This window comes from Trachemys scripta, chromosome 4, assembly GCF_013100865.1.
Source record: "Trachemys scripta elegans isolate TJP31775 chromosome 4, CAS_Tse_1.0, whole genome shotgun sequence".
In the NCBI taxonomy this organism is placed as follows: Eukaryota; Metazoa; Chordata; order Testudines; family Emydidae; genus Trachemys; species Trachemys scripta.
Window position 1 is genome coordinate 133,349,559 of NC_048301.1, and position 26,179 is coordinate 133,375,737.

General features: G+C 52.3%; 1 protein-coding gene across 5 annotated transcripts in view; it reads left to right on the forward strand.

Moving 5' to 3' along the window:
- Nucleotides 1-26,179, forward strand: part of SYT7 (synaptotagmin 7) — a 175,251-nt gene that overhangs the window by 143,294 nt on the left and 5,778 nt on the right. For all 5 annotated transcript variants that reach the window (XM_034767622.1, XM_034767624.1, XM_034767623.1 and 2 more), the window contains 4 exons: nucleotides 8,180-8,450; nucleotides 11,816-11,985; nucleotides 12,633-12,747; nucleotides 13,198-13,397. In XM_034767622.1, the coding sequence (XP_034623513.1) occupies nucleotides 8,180-8,450; nucleotides 11,816-11,985; nucleotides 12,633-12,747; nucleotides 13,198-13,397 (756 nt within the window). The remainder of the gene's footprint in view (nucleotides 1-8,179; nucleotides 8,451-11,815; nucleotides 11,986-12,632; nucleotides 12,748-13,197; nucleotides 13,398-26,179) is intronic.

The window sequence follows — 26,179 nt, forward strand, 5'->3', positions numbered from 1 at the left end:
TGAATGGGGCTGTCAAGGGGCACATGGCAAATGCTGCATCACAAGGGCCTGGTGGGTGTCAGGAGGTCTCATGTTTGGAGCATGTGGGGACTGAGAGTGGAGCATTGGAGATACTTGGCCCTTCCGCCTTCTCTCAACAGTTCTCACACATGAGGAACTCCACTAGCACCAGCCATTATCATCTCCCACCACCCCATCATTTGCTCTTGAGCCTCTATTTAGGGATGTTGAAGAGCTTCATCCCAGCTTGGTTTTGGGCCTTTAGGTGTCTCTTCCCACCTCCCTGATAGACGGTACTGCGTGGAAATCCCTCCCCATAGATAGCCGGGTATGTTACTTCTCTCTCTCCCCGTTCAGCCCTCTTCTGTCTCACGAACTCAGGCCATACACCCCCGGCATTAGCCGCTGTGTGCGTGAGGGTCCCGTCCTCTGCCAGGTCTCAGTGCCTCCATTGTGTTGGGTGGAGGAGGCCAAGTTATCCCGGGGCTGCTCACGACGAGACGCAGCCTGGGCCGTTGGATTGGTTCTGGAGAGATGGCTGCAGTGATGTGACAGGCAGGCTGTCAGGAAGGATTTGGCTAATTGGAGCTCCCGACCCTAGGGAAATGAGTGTGTGGAGTGGAGCCAGGAGCCATCTGAGGAGACGCCAGTGACAGAGAGAGAGGCTGATCCCCTCTGACAGCTGCCTGGACAGCAATGAAGCCACAGGCCCAGGAATCCATAAGATATTATCTAGTTATCTAAACGTAGTGGGAAGAGTTCCGCTCCCCAATGCCCTGCAGAGGCATCTTCGCTGGAGACACAGACAGGATTGCCAGAGAGTGCTACAAGCACAGGGGGCTCCAGGCATGGGGAGAAAGGGAGGAGCCCAGCTAGGCCCTGGCAAGATGCAGAGGAGATTGCTCCTTCATCGCGGATGTGGGTGTGCCCCTGCTTCCATGCTGTGTATCCAGGAGAGTCAGCCAGGAGTGAATGGCCAGCCCCTAAAATTCCTCAAAGCCTGGAGGATGAAGGGATTTGTTCTCTGAGATCTGGGAGCCCATGCACTGTGACTAGACATGGATACCCTGTCCCAAGGCCATGCACACACCCACAGAGACATGAGGGCCACATGCAGAAGAGGGACCTCAGCATCAGCACTTGAGGAGACGGGGCCTGGGGTCTCCATGCATGGCGTCGCACTGATGAATTAACCAGAGCTGCCCCTGACCCTTGCTTCAGTCAGAGCCAGGGCATGAGATTTTCCTGCAGCTCCTCTACCTCTCACTGAGGTGACTAGCTGAGCTGAGAGCTCCGGAGGAAGGAGAGGTACCGGTCTCGAAGGGGCCTGCAATGCCTGTTTCTGGTGGCAGTGCTCAGGCTGTGCTCCACATTTCCCTTTGCTGACAAGATGCCGGGAAGTTTTCTCCTCGGTGCATTCCGGGGTACAGTATGGCACGAACAGCATGCACATCTGCTCAGCTACGTGCCAATGCAGTCCTCCCTTTGCCTGGTCCCCGGGGACTTCCCAGGCAAGCTCTCCACATCTGCTTTGGGTCAATGGCTCCAGCTTCCTCCAGGCTGCCTTTGTACTGATGGAGTGGCTTGCAGCTGGCGGCGTCACTACCCATAATGGAGCAAATGCATGTGCCGCCCTCCTCATATGTCTGCATCTCTTCTCTTATTTCTTTCCCCATTCCTCAAGATGAGCCCCAGCCAGCCCTCCCAACAGTCCCTGGGCCACAAGCCACAGCACCAAGCCATCTGCTCTGAGTGACTCAGGCTCCCAGTGGATCCGGAGAAGCCATAGGCGAGAAGGGGCTTTTGTCATTTATGGAGAAGTGCAGAGCCACCAGCACCCACAAGGCCTCTCGTTTCATCCAGTCCAGCCAGGAAAGGAATCAGAGCAACCCAGACAGGGCTACTACAGAACCTCTGGTTCTTCCCCACTAATGACTTCTCCATCCTGCATCTGCACAGCCACGGCACCTCCACCTCCCTGGTCAGCCCCATGGTTGCTCATACTTCCTAACAGTGCGGCCTGTCAGTGGGAAGATCCGCAGGTGCTGAATCCGGGCCTTCAGGCTGCAGCCACATCCACAACACCACTCAACAACTCTACTAGTGACTGGAGAACTGGGAGCCTGAAAGGCATATGATCCATTAAAGTACTGCCCCCAGGGATGTGATTGGAGGAGTTCCGGAGTCCCTGATTGGGTCACGTACACTATTTAAGCCAGAAAGAGACAGAGGACGTTGTCTGTGCAAAAAGGTGGATCCTGGCTTGCTGCTGCTACAGACCCTGCCGTCTCCTACCTGCTGTCCCAGCCTCGTCCCCAATTCCGGACTCTGACCCTGTCCTGTTCCCAGCTCCTACCCTCAGCCTCCTTCCAGTCCCTGGACCCCCTCGTCCTGGTTTCTGACTGCTCTGGCTCCAACCATAGGCTATGGTTCTTTGGCTTCTGACTCAACACTGACCTTTGGCTTCAGCTTCTGTTTCCTCTCCCTCCTGGCTTCAATTTTCGGCTCTAACACCTGGCTCCTGCCTTCAGACCTGCCCATTGGCCTCTGGTTCCTGAGCACCATGCTGACCACCAGGCCAGCCCGCCCCATACTGGTCCCAGGGCAGTGGTGGAAGCCTTATCACTTGAGTCGTCTTGAAACCAGATAGTCCTTTAGAAACCAGTGCAAAGCACTATTAGGTGCCCTAAAGGGAAGCTCCTGCACTAGCCAGCAGGTGATTTAATGGGTCTGTTTCTGCTGTGGTTTCTGCTGTACCCATTAAGAACCTTGCTTCCAACATCTCGGCCTGAACTTCTCCTTCCTTAGTGTCAGGCTGTTGCTCCAAGGCCCACGTAGAAAGATGTGGGACATTGGACGCAAAATGCGCAAGGTGTCTGGGAGATGTGAGGGTTTAAGAACAGCTGTCTTCCTCATTTCTTGGGGAGGGTTTTTGGGCTGACCAGGCCTGGCACCATTCAGAGCGCAGCCTGGGCCCCTCGCTTGTGAAATACCTCCCATCAACATCCAAAAGTGCCCTAAACAGTGCCCATTCCTGCCATGGAGCACTAGGATGGGACAGGCTAAGAAATGTCTCAGTCTGCAGCATGATAATGGCAGCGTGAACAGAGGTCAAACAGTCCTCCCATGCCTGTCCCTCGTGTAGGGTGACCAGACAGCAAGTGTGAAAAATCCGGACGGAGGTGGAGGGTAATAGGAGTCTGTGTAAGAAAAAGCCCCAAATATCGGGACTGTCCCTATAAAATCGGGACATCTGGTCACCCTAACCTCGTGGACCGTTGGCCTTGCAACATCTTCCAAAAGCCTCTGCTTCTGGGAACTGTGGGATAGATACCTAGAGGGCAGTGTGGGTATGGGGAAAACTGTAACAGGTCTGCAGCATGGACACACTGAACCGACTGTGCTTAAACCAGATCTCTCCTATGGCTTCAGTTAGAAGCAGCTCTGTGAGTGTAGACTCAGCCGAAGAGAGCTCGGTCTGGACACTCCATGTTTGCTTTAGTCTGTGTTGGCCTCAGTGAGGACTGGTGCCTTTGGCTAAGTCAGGAGAGGCTGGTGGGATAATGAGTCATTAGATGCACCGTTCACAAGTGTTTTAAGCTGGACTACTGCAGTGCTTCTATGTGTAAGGCAGTGGAGAAGGGTCGGGTGGGGGGAGGGCAGCAGAACCAGGGTGTCTGTTAGTGGGGGGCAGAAGAACCAAGCATCTAAAACCCACATGTATAGTGGGCCAAAATGTTCTGACCAAAAACTTTTCTTGCTAGGGATGAACTGAAAACATTTTTTGCAGGAATGTCATTTTAGTCTAAATTTTTCGACAGGACATTTTGAAACAAAATTAACTTGTTTGTTTCATTTTTAATTGAAATTTTCATTTCATTTTGTTTTTCGAAACCTGAAAAAGATTGATGATTTTGAAAGATTTCTACATGTATATTGTATTAATTCCGTTCTGTTAGTCAAAATGAAACGTGATCTGGTTGAAATCATGTGTTTTGCCAAGACTGAAAGGGGATATTTCCAAATATTTCGTTTTGCCAAAAATTCCAAGATTTTGACTCTTTGTCCCAATTGGGGGCGAAACCAAATTTCAAAATCCCAGAACTTTCAATGGGACAGAAATTCATTTTTTGGCCCACTGTAGTTAGGACTGTTCAGGAAACCAACATTAAAACTGTGGTTCCCCAGCTTAAGAGAGCTCGGCCCTTTGTTATATCTGTTTGGAGCCTGCCAAACTAGACTTTCTTTAAAATCCTTAGAAGAAATGATATGATTTGAGGCCAGTGCTGAGGGGCAGGAGATTTGTAATTGGAAATTGTTGACCTTGCCATGGGAGTCAGCAGAGACATTTAGCATCTTGTATGTGCTGTGGATTTGTATCTCCCGAAGCCACTGTACCATTCATCAAAGGCTTACGGAAACTCTGAACACACACAGCATTTCAGAATGTAAAACTCACCCTGCCTAAAGTCCTTATTAAAGAGTTTCCAGTTCCCAGGCCTCATGCCAGAGCACTACTGGCTGAGATTGGGCATACGGGTTAGCAAATGCTTTGAACTTGAACATAAGAACGGCCATACTGTATCAGACACATGGCCCATCTAGCCCAGTATCCTGTCTTCCAAGAGTGGCCAGTGCCAGATGCTACAGAGGGAATGAACAGAACAGGGTAATTATCGAGTGATCCATCCCATATCGTCCAGTCCCAGCATCTGGCAGTCAGAGGCCTAAGGACACACAGGTGCCAATTTTCCAAAGTGCTGGGGGGGCTCAACCCCCAGCTCTGCCCCAGGCCCCACTCCACCCCTTCCCCCAAGACTCCACCCCTTCCCTGCCTCTTCCCGCCCAGTTCTGCTCCCTCCCCCGAGCAGGCCGGATTCTTGCTCCTCCCCCCTCCCTCCCAGAGCCTCCTGAACACCATGAAACAGGCGGGAGGCATGGGGCAGGAGCTGGAGGTGCTGATCCGCGGGGCCTGCCGGCGGGCAGGAGGCACTGAGGGGGTTGGGGGGAGCTGATGGCGGGCTGCCGGTGGGTGGAGCACCCACAGAGTCTGCGCCTATGTAAGGACACCCAGAGCATGGGGTGGCGTCCCTGACCATTCTGGCTAATAGCCATTGATGGACCTTTTCTCCATGGACTTACCTAGTTCTTTTTTTGAACTCTCATACGCAAGCAGGCAACTATAGGGTTACATTGTGCCTTTAGGCACCACCCTACGCAAGGGGTGGTAGGTATATCAACTGTGCCACCTCTGGAAAAGCCCCAGGGGCAGAGGCACGACTTTTATTTTTCCCTGTAGGTGCTCCACCCCTGCTTCGCCCTGAGCCCCCCCCATTCCACTCCCCTCCCCCGAGGCCCCACCCGCCCATTGCTCACTGCTCTCCACTCTCCCCCAAGCATCTCTCTCCAGCTGCCAAACAGCTGATCAGTGGTGCCGCAGAACAGCTGTGGCTGGTGGGTGCTGAACACCCACTGTTTTTTTTCCATGGGTGCTTGAGCCCCAGAGCACCCCCGGAGTTGGCGTCTATGCCAGGGGGCATCATAGTTCAGAGACACCCCTCTGTGTTACAGTCCCTCCCCTGCTTCCCCCTTGCTCTGCAGGGTAGTGATTAACTACAGGCCCGGACCAGCCACAAATTACAACACCCCGTGTACTGGCTGGGCTGCTCTGGTCAGGGAATAGAGGGAAGACGCAGCAACTGCTGACTCCTGCCTGCCCAGTCCCCAGCTCTGGGTAACATGCAGAGATGCAAGGAGAGTCGCTCCCCTGCACAGCCCTATCATCCAAACCACAATCCGGGCCACTCAGGTTCAAAGATGTTCCCAGCCTGTGCCAACGTGTATTAAAGTCCTCAGCAAAATAGGCGTGTTTTGTACAGTGCATGCCCTGGGCGTGGAGGGACAGGCCAATGTAAAGTCTGTTTCGTTGACTGTTGACATTTTCAACCTTTCAGAGGTTTGTTTGGATTTTGATTTTCCTGTCGTTCTAGGGATTTGTTTTGTTTTGTTTAAACCACAACATCCTTTTAAGACCATTTCCCTGGAAATGATTGATGTGTATTTTCAACCTTAACTCCAACGTAAAGAAGCTTTTCGTCATGGAATACGGAGAGATTTGGGGAGCGATACAGTATCGTGTGAAAGCAGAGTGGTGATAATTCCCCTGCACTCCACCAGGGGGAAGCCATGGTGCAACTGAGATAGTCATTATTAATCGCTGGTTTGTTATTATGAGCAGTAAATCAGGGAGTACAAAGGGGAGCGTGGGAGCTGGGAGAGTTGGAAGGCCTCCCATCTAAGAGACCGTCACAGGAGCTATGCATATGTGTCTTAAAGAAATGCAGGGAGCAGGGTGGCATAGGCCTCTGTGCCAGCAGCAGAGCGGAGATAATAGAAAGGAAGCTGGGAATGATTGGAGTTTAACAAGAAGCAAGAGACCTACGCACGGGAAGAGCACATTTAGATGAGGTGCCTGCTGATGCTCTGACAATGGACTGAGGTCAGGGAGGTCCCATCAGTGGAAATGCTCACAAAGAGCCCAGATGAGACAGGCAGAGCAAGCAGAGGGAGATGAGCTGGGTTGCGGTGGCCTGTGAGCTCCGTTCCTGCTAGCGATTGGTACTGGAGAAGCAAGGGCATTTTGGAGAGGCCCATGAGAAACAGGCAGTGCTGAATGCCAGGGCAGGTGAGCCGGGGGCTGAGGCCAAGCAGGGTAAATTGCTGGCTAGTGAGTTGGCTCCACACATCGCTGACAAGAAGCAGAGTAACCAAGTGCTCTGGTGGCTAAATCACAGAGCTTATAAATATACTATTCTGGATGGCTAGCAGGTTCGGTCCTTTAGCTCAAATGGTAGAAGCCTGTGCTTTTTGTACAGACAGTCCTGGGTTCAAAGCCACTGATGGCCTGAAGAGACTCATTTGCTGTGTTGATGTAGCACCTGTCCCCAGCAGGCCCTGCCTGCCCACAGCTCTGTGCCAGTTCTTCCCCAGCCTCAACTAACACACCTGTGCTGGTTCCCAAGCTGAGGGGGCAGTCAGGAGGTGACAGCAGGGGAGACGGGCTATGCAGCTAATTGGCTGTCCTAAGCTCCTTCTCCGCTGCAAGCAGCATGATGGGGCCTGTGCATAGGGTTCCCAGGGCTCCCGCGCCAGCTGGGGGCGGGCCTCATATTCCAGGAGGTGTGGTCTACCAGTCTCCAGACCCCTCCTCCCAGCAGGCTAGCACACATGCTGGATGGGGGGCCATCTCAGCCAGCTCTTGTGCCTGAGACGTGCATGGCAGCGCTTGCCCTCTCTCAGGCAAGGGTGGGATTTTGTCTATTGTTCTTGGAGGGCACTAAGTTGGACGCCGATGTGAAATGCTAGCCCAGCTCTGCAAAGCTGTCCAGACACACAGAGGGCTCCAGAAGAAACTCACCTCCCTTTCTGACCATACGCACCTTCTCTACTCCCAGACCAGAACCTGGCCCCACCGAAGCCCAGGGAGTTTTGATGATTATCAGGAAGCAGGTTGACCTTGCAGAGGCTTGCCTCGGAGAGCTTGACCCTGCATGCTTCCCTCTCACCTCCCCTTGGCTGGGGCAGTAGCTGATTGAACCTGGTCTAAAACCATGAGCTTCTACTGGTTGAGCTAAAGGACCAGCTCTGCCATGTGGAAACAGCAGCTGCCGCCTAAGAAATCTCTTTATGGGGAACAGCCGCAGAGGGGCACGTAGCCGGTGCTGTGTTTCGCATTACACTTACATCAGGGCTGCAGGATCGGCCCTGGCTATTTAAGCAATATTGTAACATTCCTCAGAGGCAGATGGAAACCAGCCTTATCCACCCATCCTACTGCTGTGATCTCCCCTCCCCGGGAGCCTCCAACCCCCCTTCCTCACTGCAGATTTACGCTCTGCCCTGACTACAGATGCCTCTTGGGTCTGCAGAGTCCCGAGCTGCCCAATGGGGAGAAATGAGCCCAGTCTCCTCCTCTGGTCCCATCTTGAGGAGGGAGGGGGAGAGAGGGGCCGGGGAGAAGGGCAGCTATAGGAGGAGGTGCTCAAAGACTGAACATAAATCATAGATACCCTGGTGATGTGACAGGTAGATAGACAGATCTCTGGGTCTCTCCCTGGCGATGGTGCTTACCCCATGCTGAGCTCTCCAGGCTGACTCTCCATTCTCTGTCCCCCCTCAGCTCTCCCCAGGCTCTGAAGATGATGAGGGACATGACAGCTCCAGCAGGGAGAACCTCGGCCGAATCCAATTCAGCGTCGGCTACAACTTCCAGGAATCCACTCTGACTGTCAAGATCATGAAGGCTCAAGAGCTGCCAGCCAAGGACTTCAGCGGCACCAGTGACCCTTTCGTCAAGATCTACCTGCTGCCTGATAAAAAGAACAAGCTGGAGACCAAAGTGAAGAGGAAGAACTTGAACCCGCACTGGAACGAGACCTTCCTCTTCGAAGGTAGGCAGCAGAGGCCAGCAGACAGGGCGTGGGCCAGGAGCGAGTCCCAGCTCAGCCACTGACCCCCAGCTAACCCTGGGAAGTCACTGCCTCTCCACTGCCTCTGGGCCCTGGCTTTAGCATGGGGTTAGCACTTCGTTCCTCCCAGCGCTCAGATACTGTGGTGACAAGGGCCATATGCAGGGCCGTCCTTACCCATATGCAAAGTACGCAGCTGTGTAGGGCACCCGGAAATTTGGGGTACCAAATTTCCGGGTGTCCTGCGCAGCTGCCTGCTGCTCCAGCCCCTGCTCCATCTCTTCCCCATGGCCCCTGTCCCTGCTCTGCCCCGCCTCTTCCCGCCCCTGCTTCACCCCAGCCCCGCCCCCACTCCCCTGAGGAGTGCGGGCAGGGCTGGCCCTGCACTCACCGGCGTCGGGAAGTGCAGCGGCCCAGCCTCAGCTGAGCCGCCAGTGAGTGCTGGGGGGTGGTTCCCCACTGTCCCCCAAGCCAGCCCCCCCCTCCGTGCGGAGGCCTGGAGCCAGTCCCCCTTCCCTCATGGAGGCCTGGGGCCCAGACACCCACCACACAGGGGGGCTGCATAGGGCCCCAGAATAGTTAGGGACGGCCCTGGCCATATGAACACCTAGAGAGACAGAAAGTGAGTCCGAGTCCCTGTAGGAAACAGGGTTTGCCAGACTGAAGCCCAAAGTGAGCCATCTAGAGCAGTGGATCTGCTCCTGCTAGGCTGATCTCACCACACGACTGTTCTCCCTAGGGCCGGATTAACTTTTTGTGGGCCCGGCTCCAAACATATTTGTGGGCCCCCTGGGGAATGATTGTAAAAGGGACCAGGGCAAAAGCACAGTGGGGCGGGAGCTAGGGTTGGTTCCTGGAGCAAGGGAGGGGCCAGGGGTAAACTGCAAGCGCAGCAGGGCTGGGGAGGGGGTAAACAGGATCCCCCCCCCCGTTCCTGCCCACATAGAGCAGGTACCTACCTTCTCCCTGGTTCTAGACCATTCTCTTCTTCTCTCTCTGCACTGAGCTGCCCCTCCTCCAGTGTGACAAAGTGGGAATGTTCTTAATGTTTTCTCTGAATACTGTGTGGGTGTCTCAGTTTCCCCTATGCATTTCTTAAGTATCTAGGTGGTGGGATAAGGCTGTGTGATTGTTGCAGAGCCCTAGAGGGCAGGTGTGATGCTGTCTGCACAGAGAATGGCTGACACACTGTCTCCTGGCAACTGATGGCCTGGGCCCCTCCCCAGCAAGGTGCCAACTGAAGGTGTTGGAGAACAAAGAGATCAGGTGGCCTCCTGGCCCGGGGAAAGAGACAAAGGACAGAGGAGGGGCTGGAGGGGGTTGCAGTTTGGAGCTGGCTGGGGAAATGGAGGGAGGCCCAGCACTGGTGTCTGGGCTCCCTACCCCACAAGACGGATCTGACTGAGGGGTCCTGTTTTCCATACCTACAAGCTCTGCTTTGACTATGTTCCTGTCGTCTAATAAACCTTCTGTTTTACTGGCTGGTTGAGAGTCACGGTGAATCGCAGGAAGTGGGGGGTGCAGGACCCTGACTCCCCCACACTCTGTGACATCCAGCAGCAGCAGGACAGGTTCTCTTCCAGCCCTCTGGGGTGGGTGTTGGGAGTGGGAGGAGCGGAGGGTAATGTGGTTACTTCTATTTTAGTTTCCAGTCAGCACTGCTAACCGGACACCCAAGTCCCATTTTCTACTGGAGTTTCCAGTCTAAAACTGGATACCTGGCAACAGGGGTGCCAGAAAAGCCTGAGGGGAGGAGGAGGGGCAAGCAATCATTTTTAAAAGTGAGAGGGCTAAGCCTTAAGCAGTGGGAAGCAAGGGGTGAGGGGGGGTGCAGGAGTCAGGGCAGGGGGCTGGGTGTGTGGGGGGGTGCAGGGGGCTGGATGTGTGGGGGGTGCAGGAGTCAGGGCAGGGGGCTGGGGAGGTGTGAAGGGGGTGCAGGGGTCAGGGCAGAGGGCTGGGGAGGTGTGAAGGGGGTGCAGGGGTCAGGGTGGGCAGAGGACTGTGGGTGTGGGCTGGGGTCGTGGGGGTGCTCACAGCAGGGGGCTGGAGGGGGTATGCCCTGATTCCAGCTCCTTCCCCAAGGTCCCACCCCCGCCTTTTCTCCTCCTCCTCCTCCCCGGAGCAGCGAGCGTGATGAGGCTCCGCTCCTCCTCCTCCCTCCTCCTGCTGGCAAACAGCTGATCTAGCTGATCGGCAGCAGGGAGGGCGGGAGGGAACGTAGCACTCTGGGGTAGGGTGACCAGATGTCCCGATTTTATAGGGACGGTCCCGATATTTGGGGCTTTTTCTTACATGGGTGCCTATTACCCCCCACCCTCTGTCCCGATTTTTCACACTTGCTGTCTGGTCACCCTACTCTGGGGAAAGAGGCAGGGGAGGAGCTTGGCTGCCGGCAGAGCCTGCCCTGTTGCAGCAGGAGCCGGCAGCACTAAGCTTCTGCCCCCATGTGAGGGAGGGGGAGGCAGAGAAGAGCCGGCAGGGCCGGGGCCCCTTTGGACCGTGGGCCTGGCACCGTGGCGCCATGGTAAATCCGGTACTGGTTCTCCCCACCATGCTGGATCACACCATGGTCAGTCAGCAGCAGTACACCCTTTCCTACCTCCCTACCTTGAGCCACTGGCCTGTCTGGCCAATCTGGACCTGCCTCCTGGTCCTTCCAGCGTGGGATTCTGTGACCTACCCCCCACAGCCACCCCAATGGACAGTCAGCTCCGTGATCCCCTCTCCTGCCTCCCCGTATTGAACCGCTGGTCACACTAGCCCTGTGTCCCACCTTGTGTGCCACATCTTTGGTCTACCTGATCCACTATCTCCGCTTCTGCTAAACCATTTCAGACCGTCCTGCCTCCTGCTCTATCAGATCACACCCTTGGGTTCTGACCTCCTGCCGTATCAGATCACACCATCGATCTGGGTCCAGCCTCTGGTGAACAGTCAATACCTGATCATTCACAGAAAGATACAAACACCTTCACCTCTGGGCGATGCACCCAGCCAATTGTGGAATGATGTTCGTGAAGGATGGGATTCCTTCCTGACCCTGGCAGTGGCCAGCTGGTGTCATGAAGTATGAGGGTTGATTACTCGTAACCACAGATATTAGTAGAGGCCATAAAATTACTGAAAAGTGTGTCTCCCTCCACCCAGTGCCCCTTCTCCACTGACTGTTTGATCCCAGCATCATACACCAGCCAGAACTGGCTAGAGAGACACATGCCAGTGATGGTCTCTTTTGCATGAATGCCACCTGGGTTTATGTATGTGTATGGCTCTGGAATGGCTCTGCCAGACTTGGCCGTGTTGCCACGTTCCTGGGTAACCACCTCCTGCTCTGGTCTCCTTGGCAGGTTTCCCATACGAGAAGGTGGTGCAGCGGGTGCTGTATCTCCAGGTTTTGGACTATGACCGCTTCAGTCGCAATGACCCCATCGGAGAGGTGTCCATTCCACTCAACAAGTTGGACCTGACCCAGATGCAGACATTCTGGAAGGAGCTGAAACCCTGCAGTGATGGGAGCGTAAGACCTTTGCTTTGTGTTCGGAGAGAGGCTTAGCCAGCATGTAATGCCCTGGCTTAGTGTACGTGGCTATTAGCTGGCCTCAGTGACTAGAATTGCCTAGTGCTCCCAGGGGACATCCTGGAGCTGCTGCAGCAAGGATCCCAGAGAAGACATCCCCAAACCCCCACCCTTTTACCGGTACCCCATTAATCTGGTACCGGTAAAAGGGGAAGTATTGACAGACCTGAGGACTACATCTGCTCTTTATCCAGAATCTGAAGGCCTAGGGGTCTTACCCGCTGTCAGCTGAGAAGGGGTTTAAGTCCTTCTGCATCCTGTAGGAGACACTCTGCTAGCAGAAAACAGTTCTCGGCCATGGTTTAGAGCCAACTGCAAACACGTGCGCTGGCACCAGCTGTGGGATACTTTCACTGATCCCTGTGGATGTGAATTTGTTTCCAATAATGGAGCTAGCTGAAGCCATGCTACAGATTCTGTCCCACCCCTAGACAGCCAGCTTCTTTGGATGTGGGGGAGAAGCAAAGCATGTTACAGCCATAAATACGTTTGCAGGTAGTTTCTGTGGGGACGGGGCCACCGAGGTGCTCTGGTTGAGCTAGGCTAGCTGGTGTCTGCCAGTCTATAACAACCTCTCCTCTCTGCAGGGAAGTCGGGGAGAACTCCTCCTGTCCCTTTGCTACAACCCTTCTGGTAACTCCATCGTTGTGAATATCATCAAAGCACGGAATCTGAAAGCCATGGACATCGGGGGGACGTCAGGTACTGGCAATCGGGGCCCTTCTTCTGTACTGAGCTAGGGGTCCTGGCAGGGGCCATTTGCCCCAGCATACTAAGATGCAGGGTAACTGCAATCTATTCTTCCTCACCTTAGGTCCCCTCTGCCTCTCCTCAAGGAGGAACTTGTCCGGAGTACCTCTGTCCCACACCAGGGAGAGAGTCCTCCTTTGTCTTCCACAGGGAACGTTCAGCTCTGAGTCTCTTCTGTCCCACACTGGGAGGAACTCAAGAGTCCCCCTGACCTGTCTCAGCTCCCCAGTACATCCTGCAGCAAAAATGGGAGCACTGAGCAGGAGGCTGCAGGCTCCCAGCTGAAAGAGAGGGCCCTGGCATGAGAGGCAGGAAACCTGAGGACAGGCCAAGTTAAGAAGCAGAAGGGGGAGGAGCCCTGGCCTGGCCTAAGAGCAATGTGCCCTCTCCTCTCCGTGGCAGACCCTTACGTCAAGGTGTGGCTGATGTACAAGGACAAGAGGGTGGAGAAGAAGAAGACGGTGGTAATGAAACGGTGCCTGAACCCAGTCTTCAATGAGTCCTTCATCTTTGACATCCCCACCGAGAAGCTGCGAGAGACAACCATCATCATCACCGTCATGGATAAGGACAGGCTGAGCCGGAACGACGTCATTGGCAAGGTGAGTCCCCCGCCGGATAGCCCCAGGGCCACAGCTCTCCTTGGCCTGCAGGTCACAGGGGCGGCGGGAAACTGGGTTCTGTCAGCACAGAGGGGAGGGGCTACGGGAGGCCAAGGCTGGACCTTCACTAGCGTCCCAGCGCAGTGCTCAGAGGGGCACACTACGGATATTTTGTATTCCCACCTCTGGGACAGGGCGAGAGCTTTAAACCTTGAAACGCTTCCATTTAAAATGCCTGTTCCAGCACACAGCATTGCCTTAGGCCACAGGCTCATAGTATTGCCTCAGGCCATGGCTCACACCATTGCCATAGGCCACGGGCTTACACCATTGCCGTAGGCCACGGGCTCACACCATTGCCTTAGGCCACAGGTTCACACCATTGCCGCAGGCCACGGGCTCACACCATTGCCTCAGGCCACGGGCTCACACCATTGCCCTAGGCCACGGCCTCCCACCATTGCCCTAGGCCACGGCCTCCCACCATTGCCCTAGGCCACGGGTTCACACCATTGCCCTAGGCCACATGCTCACACCATTGCCCTAGGCCACGGGCTCACAGCATTGCCCTAGGCCGTATGCATAGGTGACACACAAGCACGTAGGCCGTGGACATGCACTAAGGGCTTAGGCCACCGGCACATACCACTGGCAGAGACCATAAGGGCAGCTGATCCACACACATCACAGGTATAGATAATCAAATATCAGGGGGTAGCCGTGTTAGTCTGTATCCACAAAAACAACAAGGAGTCCGGTGGTACCTTAAAGACTTACAGGTATAGATAATGGGCATTGTCAACATTGGGAGGCTGTGTCAAGTGGGGTCCTGCAGGGGTCTGTTCTGGCTCCAACACTGGCCAGTGTTTTCACTAAGGACTCACAGAGCAGAGGGGAGACACAACCAAAGCAAAGAGGGCTTGCAGGAGCCTGGGGCACATTGTTAACTCCTGCTGGGCCACACTGGGATGCTAATGCTTCACAGAGAGGGGCTTTGTCCCCCTGACTGCTCCCGAGTTAGCTCTTGCCAAGCGCATTCAATTACCAGTCAGTACAAAGCCGCAAGGTCATTGAAGGGGCTGGAACTGTCCGGGGAGGTGTAAGAAGAGCTGCAAGGATGGTAGGCGTCAGGGAGGCTAATGGCTTGGCTGTTGTGATACAGACGAGGAGCTATAAAAGATAGTAGCCGGACACCAGCAGTGGGACTCAGTCCCAAAGGACGTGATATTCCAGGCATTCCATTGCTTACATAAAAAATGCATATGCAGGTGCATGCCTAGTCTGTATGCGCAGTTAACCAGGACTGTACAACGGCTGGTTGTACATCAACTCCCCCTCCCCGCCGCATACACATACAGCTGCCTGACTCTGACCCCACACTGGTGTAGTAATAGCCTGCTCAAATTAGGCTTGCAGAGGCAATTGTGCCCCTCAGGCTTTGACACGGCTGGATTGTGTTAGCAGGAAGAGCTGAGACAAACAAATGATGGCGTTATTTCCTCCCTATCTTTAATGTCACACGATCCCAATCCACCCAATCCTAGACCAGCACTGACTTCTCTCACAATGGGGCCGCTCTACAAGCTCACACTCAGCTGCTGTTCCTCCCTGGGTCTTTCCCAGCCTTGTTGCTCTGTGGATAGCTGGTCCCTTCCCACATTTGTCTCTGTGCCACTTCTTCCTCTGCCAAGGCGGATGGCCTCACATGGCTGTACTGAACCTCAGGCACCCTCAGTGCTGATCTCCTGAGCTCCCTTTGCTGCTGGCTTCCCCTTCCCCTGCATTTGCTATGGCTGATTTGGGCATCAGAGGCAAAGCTGGTGAATTTCACCTTCCCCTAGCCTGTCAAGGAGAATATTAAGTGATGGGAGTCCGAGCACTGACTCTTGAGGTTCCCTCCCTTGATACTGCTCCCCGCTCAGAGGTCTCCCCTTTAACAGTTACTCTCTGCTCCCTGTTCATCAGCCAGCTGCTAATACAAGCAACAATCGTTTGATCTGCTGGGCCTTTTTCCAACATCTGTGTCTTTTAGGTGGCTCTGCAAGGCATTTCTGGGGTTTGGGGATCCATATCGCACCTTCCACAGGGATCAAGGTGTTGCACAACACCACAGCCAGCAGAGCCAATTGGGGAATCCCAAAAGCTCTCTGCAGAGTTCACTGCAAGCACCCCAAATATTGTGCCCCAGCAACATGGCGACTCAGAGCCCCTCTGCCCTGCGCTAGCTTGAGGCAAAGAAAAGGGAATTCTACCAGACCATTGGAAATGGTGCCACCAAAGCAACGTAGCCCCAGGCAAGGAGAGAGGGCAACTGTCCATTCGTAAGAAGGGACGTTAATGCCAACCACGTCTTGGGAGTATAACGGGGAAGTCAGGAAGTGTCTTAGGTCTGGTCTATACTACCCGCCTGAATCGGCGGGTAGAAATCGACCTCTCGGGGATCGATTTATCGCGTCCCGTTGGGACGCGACAATCAATCCCCGAATCGGCGCTCTAACTCCACCAGCGGAGGTGGTAGTAAGCGCCGCCGACAAAAAGCCGCAGAAGTCGATTTTGCCGCTGTCCTCACAACGAGGTAAGTCGGCTGCAATACGTCAAATTCAGCTACGCTATTCACGTAGCTGAATTTGCGTATCTTAAATCGACTCCCCGCTGTAGTGTAGATGTACCCTTAAACGGAAGTAAGAGACTCGTGAACTCATCTCTCAGCACACGGAGTCCCTCACACAGAGGGCATAATGTGGAAATGATGGTTCTGTAGGGGAGGAAAACTCACCAACAATACCCTGTCTGGAGTGTCAAGCTCATGGTGCTCAAGCCAGAAAGTGCCTAATGCCTCCATTGCCACCTAGAGAATTCTGGACTGTGAAGATCCTGGAATCAGATGAAGCCTACAGGGATCAGGGAATTGATTTACTGTGAGAAACTATGCGTAAGTTGGGGAATCACTATAACATGGCCAGGACCATCTTCAGGGCATGTGGGGATAGGAAGCCAAATATCAGAAACAGGAACAACATCTCAGCTTTGTCCATAAAAAATGTTGATGTATCCAGTTAGGGAAACGGAGCCACATCCATTGCTAGGATAATCAGGCGCAGCTCCATTGGGATCAATGGATTACACCCATGGGGAATTTGGCCCCTTACCACGTGAGCAAAATGGCATGAAAAGGGAAGCCAGGTCCACCACCCAGATCACTGGGATGGAAATCTGGCCATTGTCCACATAAGAGGTGAAGCACAAAAGCCTTTAGCTTTGTGACAGCACTGAGTGGATGTAGGTACAAGAAAGCCGCAACAGAGCAGAATAGAATTCTGTGTTTCTCATGGCCACTGGGAGATCCAGGGAAGTTCCAGGCTCCTATCTAGCAATGTGTGTGATACTGATTCAGACAGTGGAGAGTGCGCCCCACGGGTTGGGTTCAGATAGACACCTAACATTTTTTAAGCTTGTGCAGATGTTTCTCAGCATCTTCTCCAGAAATTCCCAGTGTGCAGACTCCCTTGTGTGATTTCCATTATTGCCTGCTCTTGGCCAAGCCATGAATACTGCAGCAACAGTCTGTCTTTGGAGCTTTCATTCCTGAAAATCAGTGTGTGAACAACATTCAGCCCATTGAAGGCTGAGCAGCCCAGGGAGATATACTCTCCTCATATCTCCAGCCTGACTCGGTCTGCATTATTTCAGCTGTGCCAGGATATAGTCTCAGCCACCTCCACGTTATCTAGTCATGGATTTCATAGCATGTTCCTCACGGAATCTGGAGAGGCAAATATCAGTATGTATCTAGAGAGAGAGCTGGGTATTATCAGCATAGCAGTGAATTCCCAGACCATAGACGATACGTATCCTTCCAAGAAGCTGCATCTGAAGATCATTGGAGACGATCCACAGACGTGGAGAACAGAGCACATTATCCCAGTACAGCCTGGTGAGTATCCACCCAGAGATACCATACCAATTGGGACAGCTCCCTAAGACACAACTGGTACCAGTCCTGTGCATTCCCAGTGTTGTTCCACTAATCATCTAGGTGAGGCAGTAGCATCAACTATCCACAATATCCACATCTGCCATAGATCTAATAACACCAGCAAGGACAGCTCTGTGTTTGCAAAGCGGTGAGTAAATCATCCCTGACACTAGCAAGGGGATTCTTGGTGCTGTGTCCTCGACTGAATCTGGGCAGCTATTTCATTACTGAACATGACTGTCTAGATGTTCCTCCAGCTCTGTTACCACTACTGAGTCCAGAATCTTGGCCACAAGTGTCTTGTTAGACACCAGTCTGTCCTTCCCTGCACAGTTAGGATTTCACTGGCAGAAGAGTCACCACTTCCTTTACACCGACTCGAGAACAGCTGCCTCTAATGAGGACAGCTGAGCTGCATCGGGACAGCGAGTCTCACCACTCCCCGTTGCTCCAGAAGGAACATTGCTGGGCAAGGAATAAACCTTCAGCTAGCAGCACAGAGCCCAGCTCTCGTACTGCGCAGCTCCAACTGTGAAGATGGTCCGAAAGCTCATGGGCAAGCCAAGGCAATTGAGAGGCCAACCGCTAAGTAATAAGTGACCACATGGGGGCGCTCAGGTCAAGTGGTCTGTCTAAAGTCTTCTGCTCCTTGAGCAAGAAGAGGCTGACCACCTTCCCTCTCCCCCCACAGTTAACTATTTAAATGTTCCTGTAAGGTTAGTGCTGGTGAAAGATGCTAGATTGACAGCCCTGGAGTGGGACATCTTCTGTTAATCCCCAGCATGCACAGCATGAGCAAGGCCCATCACTATCATCATCATCAAGGCAAATCCCAAAGTAATGTTGCTTCCTTGCAGATTGGGCACCACCCAGACTGATCTCTAGCTAGGTCCTTAAGGCGGTCAGGCTGGATATTCATTCAGTGTCCATCATCGGCAGTCCTGTTGCACCACTGAAGTGCTTGGTACCCACGGGCTTGCCAGCTGTGTAGCAGCATTCCTTGATACACACACTTCATAATTCATTGATCTTCCCTCCTGATGATACGTCTATACTAAGAAAACCACTGAACCCGAACCTGGGCTGATGGGAGGCAGTTTCTGGGTTCAGCTATGAATATCCTCATTGCTGACCTTGTCCTGCCACTTGATATGGAACAGCTGACAAAAACAGTGCTGTCCCTCATCTCTGACCTGGGAAGATCACCTTTATGGAAGGGTGGGAGTTCTTGGTCCTTGCCCTCTTCAAGCCTCAACCTCTCTTTTGAGACTGCCATCAAGAGGGTATTGGTTTCATGACGTAGATACTTATCCTCTGGGAAGTGGGCTGAGACCACTGAATTCATCCCACCCAAACCACCAAACAGATGTCAGATGGGACCCTACCTACCTAAATTCAAACCAGTGTCCTGGAGGCGAAAGGCCCCATAGCCTAGTACCCATCCACTGAGCCCCCCAGCCCTCCAGGTAACTCTATTAACATAAACAAAAGTTCATCAGTCAATAAAAAAACAAGCCAAACCAACTTTGCTTGCAGCAGCCACACCTCAGCGTCTCAGTCTCCTCGCCTTTCCCACAGCCTCCTATTGCTCCCATCACCCTATGCCGATGAGAGCCCATCCCAAAAGCCATGTGACCTTCCAACATGTCTTCCTGGCCCTGGAATGGCCATGGAATACGAATACTAGTCATTCGTTGCATACGCATGGGGGGAGCCACCCAAAGAACTACAGCCAATCCTGGAAGAAACCCCAGGTCCCAAAAGGCACCTGAATTCTGGGAAAGTTTGGATCTGGCACTAAACTCTGCAACCAGCCCGGCCACTGTCTCAGCTCCTCGTATTAGCTTCTGACCTGACATGATCCAAGAGTTGCTAATCCAGCCAACAACTGGGATACCAAGGAAATGAGCCATCCACTGTGTCTAATGGATCTGTCTGCCTAAGCTTTTCTGCTACATTTGTCTCTCCAGTATACAGCAGAACCTGCTTTAGGGTGAACTTGAATCTAATGAAACTCTGTTTATAGGGAGATAAAATGAAAGGCTCAGTGCGCTGCAGTTCTAGGTAGAGTGTAATCTCCACCTACAACCAAGCTGTCCTATGGAGGAAAAATATCTCGTGCTGTGGGGAGTGATCTTGTGACTGTTACTCAGGAGAGTACTTCCATTGGCTTTAATGGGGCTGCTTGTGTGAGTAATGGAGGCAAGATCGGGCCCAGTAAGATGGGATATATACTTTGGATATAGCCGTCTGAGCTTACATCAAACACTCACTGCACATGTATTCCAAGGCTGAGTCGCCCCGAGTCCTAACCAAAGAATTAGTTAACAACTTGAGTTAGACCCTCAGTAGGTGTAAATCAGCCAAGCTCCATGGACTTCAGTGAAGCTACGGCCAATTTATACCAGCTGGGGATCTGGCCCATTGACTCAAATGGAATGATGCTGATTTACGCCAGTTGGGGAAGGATCTAACCCATTGATTCCAATGGAGGTACAGCCAGTTTACACCAGTTGGGGAGCTGGCCCCTTATTTGTAAAGACAAAATTACAGGTGGTACTTACAAAAATAAATCTGTTGTAAATCTGATTTACACTAAGTATCTATAACTCTTCCCCCATTAGGGTAATGATGATACATTGACGTGGTAATCTCATTATTATTACTGCATGCTGCAGGGAGTCAATTATTCCCTCATGCCGGGCTGCAATAAAACAAACACCACGTCTATTACATTAAAAGCGGAACATGAAGGCGGCATTAAGAAGCTGAAAGTTTAAGCACAGTCAGGCCACAAAGTGAGAGGACGGCTGGTTGCGTTGGCTTGGGCCTCAGCCATGGCTGTGTGTTCCATTCCACCGTAGCCACCTGTGTGACTAGGGGCCGGTCACCTCACCTCCCCAGCCCTTAGTTCTCCATGTGTCCAAGGAAGGGGGAAGGATCCTTCCCTTCTCCCACTCTTTGTCTATTTAGGGTGTAAGCTGTGTGGGGGAGGGGCTGCCTCTCCCTAAGTGTGTGTGCAACACCTAGCACAGATTGATTGGAGCCTCTAGGTGCTACTGTGATAGTGATACAAGTAGACAGCCCAAACTCTGTCCCCCTTTCTACCGATGCAACCCAGCAACCATCAGTAAGGATATACATGTGTAACCGAGGCTGGATTCTGCTCCAAGGTTTGCAGCAACATTAACTCAGCTACGTTGCAAATACAGCGTCATCATGGGTAGGATTTTCCAAAGCGCCTATGTGACTTAGGAGCCATTTGAACAACTAGCCTCCAATCACCCAAGACCTCCCAGCCCCCTGCGGGGCTGCTTCATGTCTGTGGGTGTGTCCACAGTTTGAGCTGGAGCGTAATTCCTAGCTCAAGTAAATATGCCCACACTAGCTCTGATGGAGCTAGAGTGCTAAAAACAGATCATCAGCATGGGGGCGCAAGCTGTGGGCAGGGCTAGCCGTAGCAAGTATATACCTAGCATCTCAAACAGGATCCTACTGAGGCAGCTAGCCCTTCCCACCACTCGTGCTTGCTGTGACTACACCTCTATTTTTAGCATGCTAGTTGATCAGCACTAGCATGGGTCTGACTCCTTGAGCTGGGAACTGCACTTCCCAGCTTCAGTGTAGACAGGTGCCTCTTTCCTATAAAATCAGGCAGGGTCAGGTTTGGTTATGATACTCAAACCAGAAACACCAGGAGGCCAGAACGAGAGCGGGATGGGATTTTTCCATGACTTGGCTTTTCGTCACAAAAATGCCAATATGTTGAAATTGAAGCTGTTCACAAATCAGGATTGGGGCCAATGCCTTTCCCAACTGGAAAAATGTCGAAGATAAAAGTTTTGAAATTGTCGAAATGGCTCATGTCAACATTTTCAAAACAACAAATTCCAGCATTGTGGTGTGAAACGACTGTCGAAATGTAAGCTAACTAGACTGAAAGAAAGGTTTTTAAAAAGTGGTGGGGGGGTCAAAATGGAAACCTGGTGTTTTGATTGACCTGAAATAGGGGGGGAAATGTTTTTTGAGTTCACAAATATTTTTGAAATTTTGACTTTTTGTCCTGTAGCTAGGAGGGCCTTGGGGAGCAAGGTCTCTTGAGTCCAAACAAGCAATTTTCAGCCGTTTTTCTAACCATCACCGTCCTTGAGAGACAGGGGGCCAGATTCCCTGCTGGTGTAAATTCATAGATTCATAGATTATAGGACTGAAAGGGACCTCGAGAGGTCATCGAGTCCAGTCCCCTGCCCGCATGGCAGGACCAAATACTGTCTAGACCATCCCTGATAGACATTTATCTAACCTACTCTTAAATATCTCCAGAGACGGAGATTCCACAACCTCCCTAGGCAATTTGTTCCAGTGTTTAACCACCCTGACAGTTAGGAACTTTTTCCTAATGTCCAACCTAGACCTCCCTTGCTGCAGTTTAAACCCATTGTTTCTGGTTCTATCCTTAGAGGCTAAGGTGAACAAGTTCTCTCCCTCCTCCTTATGACACCCTTTTAGATACCTGAAAACTGCTATCATGTCCCCTCTCAGTCTTCTCTTTTCCAAACTAAACAAACCCAATTCTTTCAGCCTTCCTTCATAGGTCATGTTCTCAAGACCTTTAATCATTCTTGTTGCTCTTCTTTGGACCCTTTCCAATTTCTCCACATCTTTTTTAAAATGCGGCGCCCAGAACTGGACACAATACTCCAGCTGAGGCCTAACCAGAGCAGAGTAGAGCGGAAGAATGACTTCTCGTGTCTTGCTCACAACACACCTGTTAATACATCCCAGAATCATGTTTGCTTTTTTTGCAACAGCATCACACTGTTGACTCATATTTAGCCTGTGGTCCACTATAACCCCCAGATCCCTTTCTGCCGTACTCCTTCCTAGACAGTCCTTTCCCATTCTATATGTGTGAAATTGATTTTTCCTTCCTAAGTGGAGCACTTTGCATTTGTCTTTGTTAAACTTCATCCTGTTTAACACAGACCATTTCTCCAATTTGTCCAGATCAGCATCGCCTTGGTGAGCTCAGCACGGACTACACTGATGTACACCAGCTGAGTGTCTGACCCAAGATTGTTTAAAGGGGAAAAAGCAGGGGGGGATTTCTCCTCTCTTCTAATTCAAAAATAGATGAACCAATTATGCACAAACTTTTCAGAAAAGCTTCCTAGACTTTGCTACGGTGACAGGCATGTAGATAGATAGATTAGATTAGATAGATCACACATGGTAGGTAGGTAGATGTGACACTTCTGGGGGTTACCTCAGGTGGCCGGGGTGAATCACTACCTCCTGCATTCAGCATAAGAGAGGCTTTTCTGTGCCCACCAGAGGAAAGTCTCCCAATTCTACAGGCAACCCAAGTGCTCTGCTCCAGGCTCCACAAGCCCACTACTCTTCCCCTCTGCAGGCTAGCACTTAGCATACCCCACCTGCTGGGTGTAGCGTGCAGGTGCTGGGTGGCGTTAGTTGCTTGTGGAATGGAGGAGATCGGACTGGATGCCCTGGTGGGCCCTTCTGGCCTTCAACTCTACAATTCCATGACCTTGTTACACTCGCGTGCCCAGTCCCTGGTCTTCCAGACACCTGCAATGTACACCAATCTGCTGCCTCTGTGGAAGCCATGCATTCTGTCCTTCAGCAAACTCCTCCTGGCCTTGGTTATATTGAGGGCTGCCTTATGAAAGGGGGCTGATCCCTCGTCCCTCTCCCCTGTGGACATCTCGCTGCTCTCCACTGCTAAGGGTGTGGAGGTCTCACCTCCCCCTTCAGCTGCCTCTCCCTCTGCAGGGTGTATGTCTGGGATCCAGGGGGACACACTCCCTGTTGCTGCAGATCACAATATTAACAGCCCTAGGCAGTGAAATAATATCATTCCCCACTTGCACATCCACAGGTATATTCTGGAGAACCCCCGCCTTAAAGTACCTTTTAAATCTTCCCCCTCGAGCTCAGTGTGAGCCAAAGACCCCTGGTTTTGGATTCTCCCAGGGCCAGGGGCTTTACCCTCTCCCCTGGGAGCACATCAGACTCCTTAATCATATCCTCCTTGACAAGTGGGTCATGGACCCCCGTGTCCCTCCAGCCTCAACACATTCTGCTGTTTACCTTGGCATCTTTGTCCACCTCCAGTAGGTCAAACTGGACAAAATTAACTGGGACCCTCTCATGGACCCTGGGGGGCTCCAGACTGGGGGTTCCTTAACCTGGCCAGTTCAGGGTTGGCGTCTGGATTCCACGTAGGAAGTGCATTGCTTCCTCATGCATTCAGTAGACTCAAACAGATAACAGCTTCTGGGACCATCCCACTGGGCTGGGAATCTGTTATTGGTGTTGCCAGGAGGGGACCATCTCCTGCCTTCTTCCCCAGGACAAAGCAGAGACCCTCCTTTGTGCCAGGACATTGCCCATCCCTCTCTGGCATGTGCTCCACAAATGGTCCTGCACCAATAGATCAGCTCCGTCTTTTACAGTCATTGGGGTTTTATCCCACACTGCAGCCCTTACTTCATCAGTGCTGCAGGCATCAAAGAACTGCTCATGGGCAAACGTGTCAACCAGCTTTTCACAATCCTCTGCCCCTTTACCCCTTATCCACTTGTTCAATAATCACACACTTTATAAATATAGTTCCCGTGACTCATCTGATCATGTTTGCTGAGGTTTCTAAACTGTAGGCGATATACCTCGGGGGATTTGAAACATTTTCAATAGTTTCCTTGGACCGATCATAAACCAGAGCCTCCCACAGATCCGTATAATTAAACACACGTAAGGCTTTAACAGAGAGTTTGAGAAGCAAGACGGTCATTTTTGTGCACCAGGAATTTGGTGAACTTTGCATATCCTCTCAAAGGTAATCAGATGTTCCTCTTTGCATTGCCTGTCCCTGCAGCTTGGACATCGCTTATCATAGCTGGTTGATCCCTGCGGGTGGGGCACTACCTCTGGATTGAGGGCTCTTATTTTGTAATTCCAGCACTCTGAGATCCTGCTCACCTGTGTTCATGCTTTCAGTCTTCCAGCTCCATCAGCCTCCAATGGGCGGCTTCCTGGGCTGCCTTCTCTCTCTTGCAGCCTTTCTCCTCCATCCACCTCTGGTGCTCTCATTCTTTTTCCAATTTCACCAACTCCGATCTGGCCATCTGAGATGAAGTGGGAATGTTCTTAATGGTTTGTCTGAATACTCTGTGTGTGCCTCAGTTTCCCCTTTGTGTTACTTAAGTGTCTTCTACTAGGTGGTGGGACAAGGGTGTGTAATCATTACAGAGACCCTCCAGAGGGCAGGTGTCGCTGCCGGGGCTCGGACAATGGCCAACACTTGGTTTCCTGGCAACTGATCGCCGGGGCCCATCCTCTGCAAGAGCCAGCCAGAGATGTTGGAAAACAAAGCGAGGAGTGGAGGCGAGGTGATCCGTTTGCCCCGGAGAAGGGGCAAACTGGGTGTGACAGAGGCTGGGTTGCTGGAAACTGATTAGTCTGTGGTTGGGGGACTGAAGAGGGGAAAGGCCAGGGCTCTGGATTACCCCCTGCCCTCCAGGATGGACTTTGCTGAATGTTCCTAATTTCTGTGCTAACAAGCTCTGTTCTACGCTGTGTTCCCGACGACTAATAAACCTTCTGTTTTCCACTGCTGACTGCAGAGTGGGGGTGCCTGGCCCCTTTGGGGGTGTGTAAGGCTTCCCCAGGTGTCCCATCCAGGTGGACTCACTGCGGGAAGCTCACGGTGTGAACGGCTGAATGCTCCGAGGTCAGACCCAGGAGGTGCTGAAGCCAAGGAGGCATGCCCTGGTGAGAGTGTGCCCTCAGGGGAGACACACTGCACTAGAGTCCTGCTGACTTCATTCAGAGCAGTTCCAGAGCACCCAGCCTGTGACTCTGTGACACCATCGCCAGCCAAAAGGCTGCTTTGTTGAGGGCTGTGTCAGGCTGGCCCCCATTGCTGGGAGTCGCACCCAGACCTGCATTCCCTACATTTTCATTCATTCCCGAGGGATCTAGCCGCTCTCTGTACAACTTGTTCCATGAGCATAAACCTCATTCCCACAGCGACTAATCCACATTGGGCGCACAGCTGCTCTGACTGCCGCGGAGTTCATTTGCAATGTGTTTCGTGGCCACTTTGCGCTGTCTTTGTTCTATGGCCCTCTCCCGAAATAGACAGAAACCAACAAAATGTCTCCTTTTTCTCTCCTGTCTCTAACCGTATTACCTTCGAGCCTTTAGGGTAGGTCTGTCAGTGTACGTTGTACATGCCTTGAGCCTGAACTTCTGCTGGCTCACAAACAGGATGCACTTTTTCCTTCCCTTGTACAGTCACAGACATTTGTCTCAGTTCAGAATCAGGGCATTTCATTAACGTCAGCTCAGTCCTGATGGTCCCCTAGTCACAGTCTTTCCTTGGCATTCTTTTGTCTTTCTCAGTGCTCAAGATTGCATCTGCTGCAGGCTGTAAACCCAGAGCTGGGCTGGGTCGATGGATGTCCGTTGTTCTCAGCGTTGATTGAGTCCACTCTGGAGACCCATCCTGCCTCAGGCAACAAGTTTCACCTCCAGTAGCTTTGGAACCCAATATTCTACAAGTGATATAACTCTACAATTGTTTCCCATACAGATAGGATGCCAGGTGCCCAGTTTTGAACCGGACAGTTCTCTTTTTGGGTGGTTTGTCCCACATCTGGTACTGAGACAAAACCAGACGAGGTTTTGTCCGTTATCAGACAGAGGACACCATTTTGAAGAGTGCGTCACTCCACCCTCGCTGGTGTGACCTCGCATGCACCTCACACCAGCAGGTGTGGGG